The 20,397-nt window shown below is 44.2% G+C and overlaps 1 protein-coding gene across 10 annotated transcripts in view; it reads left to right on the plus strand.

Annotated features, from left to right (window-relative positions):
* The first annotated feature begins 2,555 nt into the window (after positions 1-2,555).
* The window catches only part of PICALM (phosphatidylinositol binding clathrin assembly protein), a 31,398-nt gene continuing 13,556 nt past the window's right edge, over positions 2,556-20,397 (plus strand). For 7 of the 10 annotated variants that reach the window (XM_075573434.1, XM_075573436.1, XM_075573435.1 and 4 more), the window contains exons 1-12: positions 3,518-3,707; positions 8,563-8,705; positions 9,742-9,817; positions 10,256-10,358; positions 10,448-10,541; positions 10,975-11,086; positions 11,278-11,384; positions 11,967-12,008; positions 12,926-13,011; positions 17,009-17,132; positions 18,780-18,916; positions 19,187-19,290. In XM_075573434.1, coding sequence (XP_075429549.1) covers positions 3,578-3,707; positions 8,563-8,705; positions 9,742-9,817; positions 10,256-10,358; positions 10,448-10,541; positions 10,975-11,086; positions 11,278-11,384; positions 11,967-12,008; positions 12,926-13,011; positions 17,009-17,132; positions 18,780-18,916; positions 19,187-19,290 — 1,258 coding nt within the window. In that variant the 5' untranslated portion in view covers positions 3,518-3,577. Of the gene's footprint in view, positions 2,574-2,640; positions 2,942-3,517; positions 3,708-8,562; positions 8,706-9,741; positions 9,818-10,255; positions 10,359-10,447; positions 10,542-10,974; positions 11,087-11,277; positions 11,385-11,966; positions 12,009-12,925; positions 13,012-17,008; positions 17,133-18,779; positions 18,917-19,186; positions 19,291-20,397 lie in introns of those variants that run through there. The other 3 variants (XM_075573433.1, XM_075573432.1, XM_075573431.1) reach the window with 3 other exon arrangements.

Raw genomic sequence — 20,397 nt, forward strand, 5'->3', positions numbered from 1 at the left:
TGTTGTAGCAAGTCCATCGTCGATCGTTCTGATCAAGATATTTCTCTATTTTAGAGAACATGTTGGCGTGCGTGCTCAAGACTCGTCGCACCTCGGTGGGGTCCATGTTTGTTGGGCTGAGCATACTGTCACGATGTGCTCACCACAAACAAGGCGTGACCGCGGGGCCGAGGTGGGGATGGATATAAACAACACCCACAGCCGCGTGGTTGTGTCTGGAGTGTAGGTTGGTCAAGGTAGCCGGGTCTGGGTTGGAGAGGTACGGATAGTCGATATACTTGTCGGGGTCCAGGTGGGAGAGGTACGGATCGTTGCAGGTCCTATTAGCCGGGGTCCGGGTTGGAGAAAGGAGAATAGTCGTTGTACAGGTGCCGAGGTCGGGGTTGGAGAGGCGCAGATTGTCGTAGATAGCTGAGGTCAGGAGTACAGAAGAGTGGAGTCCAAAGCAATCCGGGTCAATAACAGAGAGCTGCGAACAAGACAAGACTATGAGGCTAGGAAGCAATGAACACAAAGGAACATTGAATTATGCTCAGCCAGGGCAGCTGAGCATAAGTAGGAGAGAGCAACCAATGAGTAACCTGCAGCGTGGAGGTGCGTCAGCAGCGAGGGCTGTGATTGGTGAATCCGGAGCAGGGAACAGGTGGGATGAGGAATCCTGACAAGGTCTTGGGAGGCGGAAACCTGAACTGGAGGCATTAAGTCTGGAGCAGGGTGCGCGTGCGTGAGCTGTTTGCCGGGTGGTCCCCGAAGGAGAGGTGTCCCCACCAGCGGTGGAAGCGGGGAAGGCGGCAGCCTCGGCAGTGAGCAGAGGTAAGTGGGGAGCGCACCGAGGGCGGCGTGACTCCCCAATCCTTACAGCTATACGGTGGAGGTTTCTTGTCGCCTTTTTCACCCACCATAACTTAAAATGTGTATGGTAAATCCTACTGCCTTGAAAATTGCAAAGCCTGTACAACCAACTCACACTGATGAGACCCATTAAGGTTGAAACATGTCTATGAGTGGTTTGACTGGCTTTGCATCTGATTCCTGTGCTGTGCTTAAAAGCTGTGTTAACAGCCAGCATTAGCTTAAGGGTTCCATGTAAAATGGATTTCAGGTAAAAGGTGACACAGTGTGCTCATTTGCATGTAATTTCCCTGAATCCCTTGCTGCAGTGGAAGCACTGTATGCTGGGGATAATGGTGAAAGGCAGGGTTGCAGACCTGTCTAAGACATGTGAATGTGCTCACAAGTGATCTTTTTATCTGCTATACGGTGGAGGTTTCTTGTCACCTTTTTCACCCACAATAACTTAAAATGTGTATGGTGTGTGTGTATAGCAGTTGTTTTTGCTTCCCCCGGACAGCAGGGTTTCCACCACTCCGGGTTTGACCCGGAGACTACAGGTTTCGGCCACGAACCTCCAGGGCAAGGGTTTACCTGTTAAATCTCCGGGATGGAGGCGGCAGGCAGCGTCACCATCCCCATCCGGTCTCAACATTCTTTCAAAGCGGAGGAGCGGCTCAGTGAGTGAGGCTGCGGTCCCAGTAACTGCCACAGCGCACGGCGCGGCGTGCGCTGTGCGTGTTAGCACCGCCCCTCAATGGGGCTGGGCCCAGTAGTCACCTTCACGCTGAAGGTGCAGCCGCGCCGTGCTGCAAGGTTTTTTCAAGTCAATGAAATTGAGTTCAAGCCTTGCGACGGAGGCCTGGCCACGCCCCCACCGGCGGTTCACGCCCCCGCAAATCCCCAACCACGCCCCCTCCCGTCGCAAGCTTCCCTCTCTCCTGGAGACCGCAGATCGCGGTTAGTGCTGTGCACGCGCCACCCCCCCCCCGCCGGGCACGCGTCACAGACATGACTGGGACCGCAGCCTAGCGTGGCTGGCACTGAGTTTGAAGCAGGGGAGCCTGGTTCAATTCCCGGTGTCGGCTCCTTGTGACCTTGTGCAAGTCACTTTATCTCCCTGTGCCTCAGGCGCCAAAAACATAGATTGTAAGCTCCACGTAGCAGGGACCTGTGCCTGCAAAATGTCTCTGTAAAGCGCTACGTAAAACTAGCAGCGCTATACAATACCCCCTGTAGGGTCACGTCAACACGGCCCCAACAGGGACATTACGCTGCCATGACAACGAGACGACTCTGCGCCATAAGGCGGCTCGTTGTCACGGCAACTTGACACCGCGCCATTTTGACGCCACCTTGCAGGAGGAGACGCCGCCGGAGAAGGTAAGAAACGTAAATATTTTTTAAAAATTACATTTTAATTGCAAAATTGCAAAAAGTCTCTGCGTTAGCGTTCAGTAGAAGGCGCCTGACAGCCAGTAGCGCTCTGCCTGCACTTCCCCACAGGGCAGGGGTAGGATCCGTTCCACCTTAAAACAAATACCCCATCTCATTCCCACCCCAGCCCTGTGTACCCCCTCCCCGGCCCGCTATACCCCTCCTTTCCACACACTCTGGGGTCTGCCCACCCCACCGTGCCCCTGAGCTTTGCCGGGCAGGGGCACCTCGGCGGCTCCACCTTAAGAGAGGATCTGCCGGTCACGTGACGCGGCCGCCATTTTGTCCTAGGAGTGAAGTGTGAGGTAAAAAAGAAACAAGGAAGGAGGAGCGGGGGGAGAGACCGGAAACACGGAGAGAGAGAGAGAGAGGGGGAGAGACCGGAAACGCGGAGAGAGGGAAAGGGGGGAAGAGGAGGAGAGACCGGTAACAAGGAGAGAGGGGGGGAAGAGGAGAGAGAGAGACCGGAGAGAGGAGGAAGCGGGTACACCTCCCCCCCGGGTCACCTCACCGAGACGTCTCCGCTTATTACAGCGGCTGAGAGAGAACGGGCCGAAGGACCTCGGGGTGACCCGGAACCGGGTGAGGGGAAGCAGGGGGGCCTGAGCTACCTCACCGGGAGGATTTACTGACAGCTCCCTCAGTGTGTGTGTGTGTGTCCCTCCTCACCCCGGTGTGTATATATATCCCCATCACCCCGGTGTGTAATCCCCCATCGCCCCGGTGTGTATTCTCCCCCCACCCTCCCTCCTCAGTGTGTGAATCCCCCTCCTCTCTCCTCAGTGTGTGTGTGTGTGTGTATATATCCTATCACCCCGGTGTGTATTCCCCTCCTCTCTCCTCAGTGTGTGTGTGTGTGTATATATATATATCTATCTATATCTATCCCTCCTCACCCCGGTGTGTATTCCCCTCCTCTCTCCTCAGTGTGTGTGTGTGTGTGTATATATATATATCTATCTATCTATATCTATCCCTCCTCACCCCGGTGTGTATTCCCCTCCTCTCTCCTCAGTGTGTGTGTGTATCCCTCCTCAACCCGGTGTGTGTGTGTGTGTCCCTCACCCCTGTGTGTATGTGTGTGTGTATATAATATATATATATATCCCCCTCCTCACCCGGTGTTTAGTCCTGGGCCAGTATATATTGCTCCTGTCCTCTGTGTATAGTCCCGGCTCGGTATATATTGTTCCTGTCCTTGTTGTCTAGTCCCGGGCCGGTATATATTATTCCTTCCCCCGGTGTATAGTCCCGGCTCGGTGTATCCTCCCCTCCTCCCCGGTGTGTCGGTGCCCAGTCAGCACGGAGGATGTCGGGTCAGTCCATCACAGACCGGATCACGGCGGCTCAGCACAGCGTCACCGGCTCCGCCGTGGCTAAAGCGGTTTGTAAGTCGACAACCCACGAAGTGATGGGGCCCAAGAAGAAGCATCTGGACTGTAAGTGAGACTGACACATTTTACATTATATATATATATATATATATATATATATATATATAAATATATTTTTTTTAAACCCTCAACATTATATATACACCGGGTATATATACTCGGTGGCAAGAAATAAAAAATCATCTGTGGAGACAAGCACTCACGTGAATTTATATGAGAAATAAAAGTTTATTTAAATGTTTCGTTCCCACCATAGGGATCTTTTTAAAGATAAATTGATAAGTCCCTATCGTGGGGCCGAAAAATTGAATGTATTTGATATATTACACACAAACTGACAATCATCCACAAAGGATATGTATCTATTATTATACACACAAGATATGCTTATTGACATGTGTTGTTAAGTCGCTCCCCACAATGCGTTGCATCCCCAGCCGCATGGCATTGTGACACTTGACTTTGGAAGCTCCCGTGGTAATTGACAGCTATACCCCCCCCCCCCACAGTGAGGGGAAGTCCCTCCCCCCACACGCTCGGGGCACCATACTGCTTGGGATCTGTCAAAACAGTTTTATTAGCAATAGTCTGGTGAGTTGGCAATCAGATTTATACATTTAGGAGTTTGCGGAACAAATATTTTCTAGTCGCGGGTGCGCAATGTAAAAAAAAGTTTGGGAACCACTGATCTAGCCATTCAGGATATACTGTTCCACATCTGTTATTACATTATCCACGCTGGGTATACACAATTACCATCAAATACTGACCATCAGATACTGACCTATTATAAATGTTTTTATCACAGGAGGCGCATACTGATGTGTACCTAACATTATCTACACACGGTACATGTGCTGACGTGTACGTGTTATCCGCTCAGGATACAGATATTGACATCTATCTGTTATGACTAATATTTGCTCAAATTCATGTAGTATTCAGATTAGTATATCTGATATTTCAATATAATCCACACAGAACACACTGACCTGTATCTGATATCATTATTTACACAGGATACGAACAGAATAACAGGTTATGTATGCAGGATATACGTACGCACATGTAGCTTTTATCATTACGCTCAGGATATACATATTGACATATCTCGTTATACCCACACTCGTTCTCTACGCTCTTCTCAAGCCTGTCTTCTCTTTACCCCCTGTGTTACTACAGCTGTCTCACGCCTATAACCTTTCTTAGGCTACGCTTATAGTGACGGTGACGCGACGGTCAGGCTACGGTCGCAGGAAAAATCAAATAGAGATGACTTCCAGCAATCGCGAACAAACCGGCGCTTCGTCGCATCACGCTTACTATAAGTACACGCGACGGCATCAATGCATTTGTTTTGCCTCGGCGACGCTGTCGCCGGCATTAGAAGCGACGCCTAACATGCATGCTCGCTACCTCTGGGATTCCCTCAATGGCCCTTATTCTATAAAGTGTGATGGCGCAAAAATGAATTTGGCTTTCCATGAGAGAGTGCCGATCCGGCACAATCACAGTTTATAGAATAAGGGCTAATGTCCGGCAAGCAGCTTCTCTCTCTAACTTCAAAACCTTTCTGCACACTCGCCAGTTCAATGAAAGTGTTCAAATAGTCCGGGATGACCCCTGCTCGCTAAACTACAGTATGCCTCATACACAGTGTACCCAATGCACTAAAATTTACTCCCAACTGTTTTTGTTAGTTTTCTCACATGCCGATTAAATTGTAAGCTATTTGAGCCAGGGATTCCTTTCTCCCAATGTTGCACATATGCACCTATCCAATCTATATTATATTCTATCTAATGTAATTATAGTGTAATATTGTAAAGTGATGCCTACCTAGTTGGCTCTATAAAAAATATTCCTTGATATTATTTCCTCCTATACATTTGACAATGTAGTATTATACACCAGTAACAACCTGCAAAGTACAGTACCTGTTATAATGATCAATATTACCACCCACCTCTTCTCTTTAACATTATTCACACCAATCATTTTGGATTGTGATGACTTCCTGCCACATTATCATTACCAATCTGGGCAGTGTTTGTTGGTCGTTGGGCCAAGCAGCGGCAGGACAGCTGTCAGGATAACCATTTGTATGAGCAATAGCCAACGTGTGTTGTATTATTGTAACTATTTTACATTGGGTGCTTCTACAAGGCTAGTATTATATAAGGGTCAAATTGTATATTAAAGCCCCAAGATTGTACAGGTTGCCAGTGTCATGTTTATGTATGTGCCCTTTGTGTTGTGCTCTCAATTCTATTTTGCATGGCACTACCATTTAGCAATAAGGATCACAGTCCGCGTGCTCCTGAATTTTGGGCTATGTAGGCAGGCGGTTATTCATGAAATTGGGGTCATGGGCACTATCACACCGAAACTCCCATTGACTTCTAGAAAAGTAGAAACGGTGCCGATCAAGCAGGTTACAAATTAATTGTACTTTCTAAATAACAGAGATCTGATTGGTGTAAAGGAGGATTAACATATTCGCCTTGGTAAAAGTAACCTGATGTGATCATAATGGGGAGTTTTGACCCAGACCACCCCAAACGGCCGCTTTGAAATATATGGAATTAACCCCTATATATCTAGTTTCATGTTTATTGACCGATCTTCTTTTTTTTTTTAAATGCACCAGTCCTCTTAAATGTACCCAATTCAGATTTTCTCTGTATAATACTCATCTGTTGCTAACTTCAAGAGCATTCCTCCTGCCGCCATTGTGAGACTACATGTTCCACAGCATTATATTTAAATCGTTTTTTTTCTTCTTTAGTCCTAGAACAGTGGTTGAGATCTGTGATTTGAAAAGCATGTCATAAAACCTTAGCATGTGGTATATCACAACACTTGTGATTGTTTAATAAAGCTTGTTGTGTTGAAGGGTGTTAGAATAGAGTGTCCAGAAAGTGCAGCTACAAACAGAGTAGATTCTTGAACACAATAACTGACGATAGGCTTGCGGGAAATCAGGTTTGCGACATTTCATCGGGTTTTTTTGGCGATGTAAAACATTTTTTGCCGATTTTAAATACTGACCAAAGCCAACATTTATTTTCATAGATATTGAAATTCTGTAATTGTTATCCATTAATCTTTCTGGCTACCAAATTTCAAAATAAGCCTATCTTGACGAGGACACTATTTACAGTGTAAGATCAGGTGGAGTTTGACTTTGCTTCACCATGCCAGCATGGAAAGCAGCTTGTGAAATTCCTGGTTGGCTGCATGTCCATCGCAGGCTCAATGTTGATCGGACGCTTACAATTTACAGCTGGCTTATTTGTGCAGTTGGGCAGCTCGGCACCTCTGGGTGGCTGGCAACGAGCAGGGATGTGCACGTTTATAGGGTGAAGAGCAGAAACTTTACATAATAGTGTTAGAATTTGTAAAGCAGCCTGGTATTCTCACCATGCTACAAATGATGTAGGCTATATCTACACAGCATGTGACTGAGTTGTGGGATTATAAACATGAGGTATACTGCATGACATCTTTATACTGACACTCTGTTAAATAAAATAGGTTGCACATTTCCTGTTGCTTAAGTCTGTCTGCATATAGAAATACAACATCAAGCAACTCAAATTAAAGAAATCCGAAAAATAATGACTAGCATCAAGGTGTCCTGGCAGGCTCCAATGCCTTCAACAATAATATTAAAATATGCATAATCAGTGCGGTAATAACCTGCCATTTTGGGGAACCAACCTCCTCATCGGATGCTGCTATTCTCTTTTAATATTTTTTGTAGTATTTAAATTGGTTTAATATGAATTAGTATATTGGCTAGATTTGTTAAATGTGAGTGCTGTACAGTGTTCCTTGTATTGCATGTTGGATTAAAAAATATATATTTAGAACATGCTGCATTTTTGGGTTCTATATCTATAACCCTTCCCTAACTCATTTCCTAAATCCGCCCTACACCAGAGATTTGTTCTGTAACTTTGCAGTGTAAATAACTTCTCAGCCACAACAAAAGGAAGATATTATTGAAAGGTATGCTGAACAGACAACCAGTTATCCTGGTTTAAAAACTGTTTCTTTTAGCACCTGTACTGCAGATACAGAATTTTATTTATTTTTCTCCCTGAAAACATTTAATAAGAATTTGGTTTTTGCTTTTTTCATTACTGTAGGACTGTTCTAGTGGATCGGGGCTAAATAGGGGCCACAAAATTGTGCGTTATAAAGTTAGGTTCTATCATAATCTAAACATCCCACATGTTTAGTGAGAACTTTATTTTTTATATTAAGCATTCAGTTTATAATATAATATAATTTATAATGAAACACTGTCCGTTATTCACCACGTTAGTTATCATTGCACTTTTCTGTGCTACAGCTAGTGCTGATTTGTAACTAAGCCCTGTGTCTGCTTACAGAGTAGATCTGCCAAAATAAGATTTTAATCTGCAAATTTATTGTTTCTTCTGTGTGGTTACAAGTCCAAGCAAAAGCATACATGATCAACATGCCAAATATATAAAGATAATGCCCAAAGTTACATAGAAATGTATTTTTTTCCCTACTTCAGAGTCAAGGAACTCCACAGCTATTTTATGCATTTATTTCCATGTGAAGTAATCGGGTCTTGGTTTAATGGCTGTTTTTAGAGAAAAAGATGGTAAAGGACATTTGCTGCGTATGCTTCTAACTTGCACTGACTATAGAATAAAATAGGACTTCTATCGCATTACTTTATTTAGATTTTAGTTTCTAGAAAGAAAATAACTTGCTAGCTTTCACACTGCCTCTGATCCTTGCAACATCTTTGTTTCGTGTTTTCATAACATTTGTGTGTTGCTAATCACAATTTGAAGTTGAGTTTGATGAAGGTGTACTGGATCTTAACTCTTTCCTCCCCGCCCCCCATTTTACACAGACCTTATACAGTGTACCAACGAGATGAATGTGAACATCCCGCAGCTGGCAGACACACTCTTTGAGAGGACTGCAAATAGTAGCTGGGTTGTAGTGTTCAAAGCCCTTATCACAACACACCACCTTATGATGTACGGCAATGAGGTAAGCTGGATCAATAAAGATTCTTTGTTTGTGAGAGATCTTGCAAATCAATATGAGCAACTTTTAAATAAAATTCATAAATGACTTATTTTTTTTCTTAAGTGACAAATCTAGTAAGTAAACAAAATGCTGTTTGTTTTTTTTGTTTTTTTAATTGTGTGCTCATTTGCTTGCCATTACCCAGAATCCCTATCCGCAGAGGAAGCACTATGCTAGGAGAGAATGGGGAAAGGCAGGGTTACCGACCTCTCTGACACGTGAATGTGCTCTCACGTGATGATTTTTTGTTGTTGCTATTTTTAAAGTGAACCATCCTCTATGCTTGTGTTTTGATGTAGTTATTATTAGTATACAGTATATTTGTATAAGTTCACTGTTAACTTATTTGAATTTAGAAAACGTCTTTTAGCCTCACCATGACACAATAAGTAAATGGTTACATTGTACGTTCATTATGTGATTGGGGCTGCACTCTTTAAGGTTAAAATAATGAGCTAATTTCACAATGTTGATGTTAAACAACAATCAAGCCCCCCCTCCCTCCTCCCAGAAGCCTATGAGTTTAACGCCTGCTAAAGCTTTCGAGGTTGCCATGGTAACCTCTGGGGGGAGAAACATTTTAACGCTTTTTAAAACTAAAATCTGCCTTGGAAAGGGCACAGAGGGATCTAATAAATTAAACGCACCAAAAATGTTGATCAGGGCAGACTGCTGCTTTTAATGTTTGTTGATGCTGGCTTAAATTCAGATGTTTTTTGTTCCTCTTTTAAAGGGGCATGTTTAACATTAGTTTGACCGTGGCAGATAAAACATATGACTTTAGTCTTGCAGTGATACTTTGCATACCTTTCTAGCAGTGAAGAGTTAATTATAGTCAGATGTAATAAATGCAGTACATTTTAGCCTGTCTGTTGCTGCGTAGTATGGGATTGTCCATTCGTTGTACCCGTGTACATATACAATATACCATTGTACTTCTTGGTACTTTGCAATATGGATATGTGTATCACCTTTTTTTGTGTGTTCTTCTCCTCAGCGGTTTATTCAATATCTTGCGTCCAGAAACACTTTATTTAATCTCAACAACTTCTTGGATAAAGGTGCCATGCAAGGTAAATACCTTACATCAGATGGGCGCGAGAATTTTTTTTTGGGGGGGGGGGGGGGGCGCGGCGCTGTTACAGAGGCCCTGCACGCTTCCCCAAGGCATTTAAATGAAATGCCGGGATCACGCGAGGCCTCTGCAACTCGCTTACCTTGATTCAGCCTGCTTCGGGTGGCACGTCAAATGACGCCGCAGGGTCACGACAAAGGTAAGGGGGGGGGCGCGTGAGCACTGGGGGAGAGCAGGCAAGTAACTGGGAGTACTTTGATTTGTTTGTTATTATTTTGAGAGGAACCGCATACTTTCAATTTCAGTGTGGAGTTTGCTTTGCTAAAATAAGTGTTCTACAAGTAAAGCACAGTAATAAAATAAACCTGTCTGCTTTTCGTATTGTTTTTTTCATTTAAACTGTCTCCAAATGTATTTAAAAGTCTATCTCTTGTAGGGTATGATATGTCGACCTTCATCAGACGTTACAGCAGATATTTAAATGAAAAAGCACTTTCCTACAGACTTGTAGCAGTTGACTTCACCAAAATGAAGAGAGGGTATGCAAATGTTATCTTCCTTAACAATAAATAAGACCCTCTGTGCATGGTTATGAATTGCTTTTTTCTTTCTTTTTATTGCACTTTAGGATAGATGGAGTGATGCGAACGATGATTACTGAAAAGCTCTTGAAAACTCTTCCTATCATACAGAACCAGCTGGACGCTCTCCTGGATTTTGATGTAAGTAATTAAAAAAAAAAAAAAAAAGCAGCCACGTTTATTTTTGACGCTGCAGGGGTGCTCAACTCTAGTCCTCAAGACCCCTCCAACAGGTCAGGTTTTCAGGATATCCCAGCTTCAGCATAGGTGGTTCAATCAGTCCCTGCTTCAGTCACTCTTTGATAAAGCACCACAATAGGTGGGAAATGCGTTGGAGGACTTTTTACCTGTGTTATGTCTGCATAATGCTGATTAAAATTGCTTTTGTAATCTCATCGCTTCAAGTCCAGCACTTTTTCTATTGCTGCCTCAGCACAATAGCTACCTGTGCTGAAGCAGAGATATCCTTAACCTGACCTGTTGGGGGGTCTTGAGGACTGCAGTTGAGCGTCTCTGTGATGCTGTGTTGTTACATTTGTAACGCGTTGCTTAAACTTTGTATTTCTCTTTGAAGGCGAACCCAAACGAGCTCACAAATGGTGTTATAAACACTGGCTTCATGCTTCTATTCAAAGATTCTATACGGTTATTTGCAGCCTATAACGAAGGAGTAATCAACTTACTGGGTACGTGTGAATCTTCAGGTGTAAATATAGAAATTAGCAGACGCGTCACCAAATTGTACAGCTCAAAGTTGATGTTTTTAATTTATTTTTTTTACTGTTCATTTCTTTTCATTTGTGGGGTCATGTTTCAATGTAAAATAACTGCATTTAAAATCTGCTTGTACTTAAATTACGTTTTCTATTCTTTTTAGAAAAGTACTTTGATATGAAAAAGAACCAGTGTAAAGAAGCTTTGGATATTTATAAGAAATTTCTGGCCCGAATGACCAAACTGTCAGAATTCCTCAAAGTGGCAGAGGTTTGTATTGTCCCTTCAGCATCAAAGGGGCTTTATTTAGCTCTTGGCACTGGTACAGTAGCATGCGTTGTGCATGATGAGATATGAATGCTATTGAAGAATCTTCATTTTAAAGACTGACATTGAATGCTTAGCAAGTCCCATGCACTCGATGCGTTTCTGCCTGATATATCGTTTTCATTTCTGCTCCCGTTTGTCTTGTGATCAGCAGCAACTGGGCTTGTAAAGTTGTTCTACAACATCCATGGGCAAAAATCAATTATGATTCATAATTTTAAATTCCTCCGCTTACGATTCTTTCATATGTGTTGAATCACATTAGCAACAATTGCATGATAATCGCAGTTTTGACGTACAGTTTGACAACTTAAAGCACGCACACAAATAATAAACTGCTTGATTTTTCTTGCACTTTAGTCATGTCTTTTGTCGTTAGCATGTGCCACTGTACCAGTTCAGAAAGTTATTAAATGTCCCTTTTGCTGTCCTAATGTTTGTGTGTAAACATTCAGAACCCACAACTCTCCATTGCCACTGCATGTAGTAATGTACACTTTTTTTTTTTCCTTTTTGTGAACTCAGCAAGTTGGAATTGATCAGGGTGACATTCCAGATCTTACTCAGGTCAGTGTGCATTCCATGTTCATTTAATCCAATTATATCCTTTCCCCTTCTGTGTTTCATGTTTTATCCATACTCCATTTCCCTGCAACGTTTCTCTTCCATATAAATTCTCTATATGGAAATACTTTTATGTGAATTGGTGTATGTTGCCGACTTAATGAATATGCGCCCTGCAATCCTATTTCTACCAGTTGCACATATAATAGAAGAAAGGGACTTCATTATTCTTCTGGGAGATTAAAATGTCCTCTAAACTGTAAAGTTCATCCTATTTTTAGAAAATAATGTCTGTCTTATTGAATATAAATTGTGTGTAGACACACATACCTATACACACATACTTGTAAATATACACGCATATCTATACACACACATACTAAGGCCGCGCTTATAGTGCCGGCGACATGAGGTCGCCCGAAAACAAATATATTGCATAAGCGCACGCGACGGCGACCAGCGACGTCGCGGTCGCGAAAACCTGAAGCTGGCAAAATTTGATTTTTCAAGGGCCGTCGCGTCACCTGACGGCCCTTGAACAAATCAAATTGCCGGAATCCCGCGACCCCGCCGCCCAGCAAAACATAACTTTCCCAACGGTGGCACTATAGGTACGTCTTAACACGTGTGTGTGTGTATATATATATATATATATACACACACACACACACACACCTATATACACACACACACACACACACCTATATACACACACACCTATATACACACACACTCCTGATCATTATTTATAGAATATTATTATTATTAAACTTGAGGTAATAATTAGATTTCTAATAAAGATGGTGGTTTTAAAAAGCAGCCAAGAGACAAACGTTCAAAATGTCAATTTTTGTTTTAAGACTCCCCCAGTTGGCTTTTGTCTGCTAAGGTACAAATGATTTATGACTGTTCTTCTACAGGCGCCCAGCAGTTTGCTTGAAGCACTTGAACAGCATTTAGCTTCTCTTGAAGGGAAAAAAACAAAAGAAGTGTCGGCTGCCAGCAGGTGAGTTGCACTAAAATAGTCACTTCTGTTGCCAAATGTAATTTAGTGTTTTTGATCATTAGATTGCAGTGCATCAGCTAGAACGGGGGTGACAAACTCCAGTCCTCAAGGGCCATCAACAGGTCAATTTTTAACGATATCCCTGCTTCAGCGAGCCACTGATTGAGCCACCTGTGATGAAGCCGGGATATCCTTAAAACCTGACCTGTTGATTACTCTTGAGGACTGGCGTTGACCGCCCCTGAGCTAGGCATTTGAAATCCTCTTTCTAGATCTGTGTAACTGCTAAATGCTTACTAGAATTTAAATACCTCCTTCCGCATGCCCTCTGTGATTTACTTTCACAACACTCATGAACCAAAAGAATACTTTTATGCACAGGAATATAGTAACATTACTTTCACAGAACCTGCTGGGACTTGTATTGTATGTGGTGGCTACTGTTTGCAGGCATCAAAATAATAAATGAATGATCTTGGTGTTTGAAGTCACCTTCTCCCACATGCATTTTCCATTTCACTGCTAATATTGCTCCGCTACTGTCAATATGTCTATTGAAAGAATCATAAAATAATTTGGGACCGCTAATTGTTTAAGTTTCATTCTTTTTAAATTTATTTATTTATTTGCGGCTATACACTCCCCTGTACCTTCTTACATGTCAGCCCTAATTTCTCGCTATACACTTGTCTGACTCTTGCGTTATGCTCAAAGATGTATTCGGTCCACCCCTCTTGTATTTAAAGCCCTCTCCCGCCTAAAACCTTTCTCGCCCCACACCTCTGGAGTGTTCTTCCCCCCTCAATATCAGACTAGCACCTTCTGCAGGTTTAAGGCATGCCTCTTTAATGAAGCATATGGGTAGTTCCATTGGCTGATACTATATGTAACCCCTCTTTATTTCCCTATATGTATATACCAGGGCGGAGGCCTGAGTCCACCTCCCATGTACCCGAGAGAGAATATTCTGCCTGCAAACCACCAGGCTGGAGTCAGACAATGCAGCAGGACACGCAGCTTATAGATAACTTTATAGGCAGGGAACACAGGAATCGCATGCAGTAGCCTTCAATGTCACGAGACCACAGACAACCAAGGCAATATACATACAGTATAATAACAAACCTCAGAGCGCATATATCTCACACAGTCACTTGATCCATCCTTGTGGCCCGTGAGCTAACTAAAAGAGCCACAGTGTTGGAGCTCATGTAGTTGGAATGGTTGCAGGCCTGTTACTTTACAATGGGTGTCGTGCCCAGGACACTTGGAAAGGGCACTGGTGTGTTTGTAGGAGCGATCTCCCAGCTGCTTTATGCCCCACAACTTTGAACCGCAGCTTGCACAGGTTCTCACCTGCGGGTGTTTTAGGCTCTGTCACCTTGATGTCTTGTTTATCAGGCTCCTCAGGACACGTCCCCTCTCTCTCTCTCTTTTCTCTCGTTGTTCTCCCCCTCAGCTCACTCCTCCCTGCCTGTGTATCTCCACACTTCCATTGCCATCACATCTCCGCTCCTCTGGATCCAATGGGCTTATTCCTTTCTTCTGCTCTCAGCCATTGGCCAGAGCGAGCGTATGTCCATCAATACACTTGACATTGAGCAGGTTAACTCCTTATATCCACCGGGGGGCAGCGTGTATACATAAATGTATACTAAGGGGTGTTACATTTACATCTCTTAGGCTGCGTTCACACAGGGGGCTTCGCGACACTGTGTGCGCGCGCCTCCGTCTGCTGGGCTATGTGTGATTATCCCCAGCAGACGGAATGATCCGACACAAGGCGACATCATATAAGTGTCATCCTCTTGTAGCGCCTTTGTGAGCCCGCTGTGCCCTTTGTAACCCCGAAACCACCAAGGGACCCACACATGCAGCAACTGGGAGGGGCTGGGAGAGTCGGGCAGAATCCTCCCTCTGCGGTGTGTCCAGGCGCCGCCTGTATAGGTGCACCCCCCTTTCAGCAGGGATGGCGGGGGCTCACACACAACCCTACTTTGCTATGATTCACTATAAAAGTTTTGTATGAGCCTCTCCTGCCCCAATGAGCGAGCCCCGCTGCTGCAGGGGAAGAACCCCCCACACATTGCAACTCAGGGAACCTCCTTTACCGGAGTGCGTGGTCATTGATTGGCTGCTTAAATTGACGTCACGCTGCTGCAGTCGGAGATCACAGATTTAAAAGACTCCCGCGACTGCAGCAGCGTCGACGCCGTACTTTGCAGCAAATGGTAGTTTCAAGACTACCATTGTCCGCCAGGCATCTGTGACGAACGCGCGCACGTCGTGTAGCGCGCTGTGTGCGGGGCCTTAAGCATTGGCCTTGCCCCTGGTAGACGCACCTACCATAACACCCCACCTACTGTCTCTGTAAGTTCTTCCTACTTACCCCTTAGATTGTAAGCTCTTTGGGGCAGGGACTCCTTTTCCTAAAGCCTACTTTTATATTGACTCGCTTATTCCTATTTTGTCACCTATATTACTGCTGTAAAGCTTTGTACATGGATGGTGCTATATAAAATTAAGATATGCATACAAGTGACCAAGTTATAATTTAAATGGGTCTTGTGTTTATTGAAGTGAAACTTCTTTGCTGGCACCTACAGAGTTTTGATTGGAAAAAAATCCCTTGTGTGGTAACAGAATTCCATGACGGAAGTGACGTCACGCGCAGCCCACCCTACCCCTCCCCCCGTGTTCGCTCCTGCGCATGTGCAGACCTCAAAGCGCTTCCCTTCAATTCCCGCGCACACAGAGGTTGGAGCCGACGATATGATGTGGTGGGCGGGCTCCCTGCACATGCGCAGTGGCGCACATGCCCATGGTACACTCAGCGCGCAGGCACGTGCGCGGGAACAACCACACTGCCAACCCCAGTGCCTGTATTATTACCAGAGCAAAAGAATATGATGGCCCCGCTCAAAACCACTCCTTGTCAAAACCCGTGTGCTGCCTAGGAGATATAAGCATTCAAAATAAACAGTACAAAGAAGTACCACAGAAAAAGCCTCCCAAAACTGTATTATTACCCCCTGTCTCCAATCACACTCCCCACTGCCTTGCCTCCTGCACTCAGTCACTGTTACTGTCACACACTGTCACTGGCGCAGTGGAACACGCAGTCGCGCGCGTATACTGTTGCAGTCACGTGCGGAAAGCAGAGTCGCAGGGAAAATGCAGTCGCGCACGCAGTGTCGCGCACGCAGTGTCGCGCACACACACACTGTCGCACTAGTTAAAACGGGCGGGATGGCGAGCACACGCGCTAAGTCAAACTTCTTTGCGTTTTCTCACTGAAATTGTTTGGATTTTAAATAAAAACATCACCATCACAAATTCTGTGACAAAGGTCAAAGAAGTTTCACTTACAATGCGCGTGCTAGACACTCCCCCCTTTTTTTTTTCATGAGTGATATTGATTGCTGATTATGCACAATAACTTCGTCATACTCCATTTTTATGTATCAACAAGTGTGTGTGTATACACTTTACAGTACAATACAACATGCCATATAATTTACAGTGACATTCTTCATGTATGTAATGAAAATCGCTGGCCAATGGGTTTTAAGATTTTCTATTCATCTTTCTGCAGCTGTATTCCACCATAGACTTTTAGCAGCAGGTGTTAGGCTGAGATTATACTCAACACGATGGTGCTGGCGCGCAGAAAACAAATGGCTAATCCCTATGCGACCGCCCCTAGTGCATGCACGCACGACGGAGCGCGATGGTGGCACCGGGTTTTGAAAAGACAAAAAAAAATTGTCTCTTCAAGCGCGGTCGCTTAACGTCAGCGTCACGTGAGCGATTCGGCCAATGAGGGCAAACCAGCTTCGTGACGCGTCTGCCACGCCTCGCCAACATCACACATCGCTTGGGCGAGAGGCGCCCCCGATGCGGACTATAAAAGGGGCCTTAAACAGTTGCCTGTTGTATCTGTGTCTTTACGACATTTTGCGTCCGTCCATATCTGTTAAGGTTCTTTTTCTTGCAGAGCTAGCACCTTGTCCAGTGCTGTATCTACACTTGCTACGACCGGGATGTCTTTTAGTAGAATGGATGAAAAGGAGAGACAGCTAGCACTTGAGGAGGAACAGGCAAGACTGCAAGCACTTAAGGTATTATTACCAAGTGGAGTTATTGAAAAATATTAGTTATCTTGTCACTACTTCTATTCTGTTACAAAAACTCCTGAATGCAGGACTAGGCCAAACATCCTAACAAATAGTTTAACAACCGTTTTCGTTCGTTGAAATAGGAGAGAGTCAAATAATGAATAAGACATCGGTTGAAGTACAGCGGTACAGAGTAGCAGTAAATTGCATAAGTTCAGGGGATGGAAAGGTGACCAGTTGAGTTCCTACTGGACCTGTACTGGGACCAGTGCTCTTGAATGTCTTGGTGGTATTACAAATGGTCTAGAAGGGAAGGTATGCCTATTTTGCAGATGACACAGATCTGCAAAAGGGTTGACACTACAATAAAATGACCAGTGATTTGGGTAGGTTGGAGGAATGGCCGGGAGTGTGGCAACAACAATTTAGTGCAACATACTGTAATGCACTTGAGTCATAAGAAACCAAAAGCAGAATGCAGGATTTATGTCAACTACTATAGAGCAAAGGGACCTAGAAGTCATTATTTCAACTGACTTAAAAGTAGGTATGCAATGTAATAATGGGGAAAGCCAGCAGGAAGTTGGGTTATATAGGGTAATATCAGCAGAGGGGCGGGGGGGCACTTTATAGGTCATTTGTGAGACCTCGCGTAGCTCCGTTCTGGAGACCATCTCTCTGGAAGGACATAAGTTAATTGGAGATTCGTGCAAAAAAGGGCTACTAAAAGGGTGTGTGATCTACAGCATAAGACTTACCTGGAAAAACCAGAGGACCTTAATATGTGTAGTGTAGACAGGGTCAGACTTTTACTTTTTGAGGCCCTAAGCTATGCCAAGTTTAAAAGGCCCCAAAAATGAGACCCATTCATTATTCTGATTGAGGGGCACCAGTGAAAATGTAAACATGAAACTGAAATGAATGCGAGCGTGATACCAGCATAGTTATATACAAAGAGAATGATGTAATGCTAAAATGAACAGTGTTTGCACATCATATTAATTTTAATATTAAACATTTTCCGTCTTGATTTTTTTAAAAGAAGTCATTGGTGATGTCTTTAAATGATCAGCTATGAAGTTTCCCTTTCGCTGCACATGATGCCTAGGGTCATTTTGAATGAAAATTTCCATATTTATAGAGAATCTTCTTGTTCCCCATATTTTCTTTATTTATCTTCTGCTTTTAACTTGAATTGCACTCCATTTCTCCCCCCACCCTCACCCCACCCCAAATCTTTGAGGCCCCCTCATATTTTGAGACCCTAAGCTGTAGCTTAGTTAGCTTATGTGTAAGTCCGAGTGTAGAGGATAGAGGGGGGGGGAGATATGAGTGACATTTTCACATAAAGGGTTTTTAACAAAGTACGGGGTGGAGGTATATTTCAGAGAGGACTAATACCGTAAGATCACTTTTATGAGATGAACATAAGGCTATCATGAATAAGACACAAAGCAAAGGATCAAATAGTGTCTGAGGTTTTACAGGAGACGGGGAAAACAAGCAGACTAGGGAAGCCAAGCGTCCTGATCCGCTGTCAAACCCTGGGTTTTCAACGATGTGACGATCCTGCAGGCGTTTCCTTGCAGAGTTAGCTGGGTACTTAAGATTGTGTAAGATTTAGAACACCAAAAATAATTGCCTTTTCAGGAACAGCGACTGAGAGAGGTTACTGTGGTGTCAAACTCTACATCTACATCAGCATCACCAAGCACTTTATCCGGGAAAAGTGTCAATACCACAGCAGCTGTTGACTTATTTTCAGTCCCTGCACCAACAACTAACAGGTGAGGTCTAGTGATCTAGTACAGGGGTGCTCAACCTCAGCCCCTCGGGCCCATATTTTAAGGACATCCCAGCTTCAGCACAGACGGAGCCACTGATAACGCCACCTGTACTGAAGCTGGGATATCCTTAAAACCTGACCTGTTGGGGGGTCTTGAGAACTGGTGGTGGTGTGTGTTTTTTCTTGCACCCCTATGGGTTGTGTACATGATACAATATGGGGTAAGATGCTTGTCTGACTGTAAGCCTTCCCCCCCTGTTATCCTTTTTAGCATGCCCAATCTAACAAGCGATGTGTTCGACCTGCAACCTACGTTTGTACCAACTGTACAAAGCACCCCGGCCATAGCAACGTCTGCAAGCAGCACGTGGGGAGGTAAGCTTGCTTCTGCTTGCATAGTACCAGAGAAGCATTCACGGTACAATGTTTGTAATTCTTTCAGTGTTGCAGGGACTTGCAATGAGGGGCTAATGTTGAGTTGAGGAAACGTAATTTTGATTGACTTGCTGTTTTATCATTCCGAAATGGGCAGATTTCTCACAATATTAGGGAAACTGCTGACCAAAGCATGCTTTCTTTTCAAAGGTGCAGTCCCACTTTGCAACGTAAATCCTGGATTTAAAAAGAAAGCATTTGGCTATGCGACACACACATTTATTACCTAATTGCAAAAAGGACATGAACAAATAACACGTGTGCACAACATACTGCTTTTATTATGGGCGAATACTTGGCTGGAGTTGAATTACCAAGTTATCAGTTGGGTCATACGGCCAGGATGTAACAGCAGAAAGTGCAGGGAATTTCCAGCAAGCAAAAAGTCTAAACTGACTGGGGCAGCACTTTTTAAAATACATACATACATACACACATACACACACACACATACATACATACATACATACATACACACACATGTTTACCTCTAACGGTGAACTGGGGCTCGCATGCTTTGCTTTTATTTAAAGGAGCGATCCAAGCAGGCCGTGTGTGTTTTTTTTTTTAATTTTGAAGCAGGGGGTCTTCAGAGTTGAACCCCATTAATTTCAGCTCTGGGGGCCCCCTGCTGCCCGAGATGCTTACCTCCGAAGCGGGTGCCGGTGTCTCTGCAAGTTTAAAGCTCCCACCGGATGATGTCACGGCTTCCTATTGGGGTGCAGGACCTTTTTCGAAAAGCGGCCATCATGTAAACCCCAGCTAGTGAGCCGGAGCTGCTACTGGCACCTACTACGGAGGTAGGTATCTCCAGAAGTAGGGGGTCCCGGAGCTGAAATTAATGGGGTACTGTTCCGGAGATCCCCCGGCTTCAATCATTTGTTATACAGAAAAGGGGGGAAGAAATCCGGCCAGCTTGGATTGTCTCTTTAAACGCCAGCGCTGCTAAGTTAGAGATGCTGTTCTCTAGATACCGAACGTTGGGTTTGCAAGACAACGCTCATCTCCTTGTACAAGTGACCAGTACTTTATTTAGAGTTTTCCCCC

The sequence above is a fragment of the Ascaphus truei genome, chromosome 16 (assembly GCF_040206685.1).
Source record: "Ascaphus truei isolate aAscTru1 chromosome 16, aAscTru1.hap1, whole genome shotgun sequence".
Taxonomy (NCBI): Eukaryota; Metazoa; Chordata; class Amphibia; order Anura; family Ascaphidae; genus Ascaphus; species Ascaphus truei.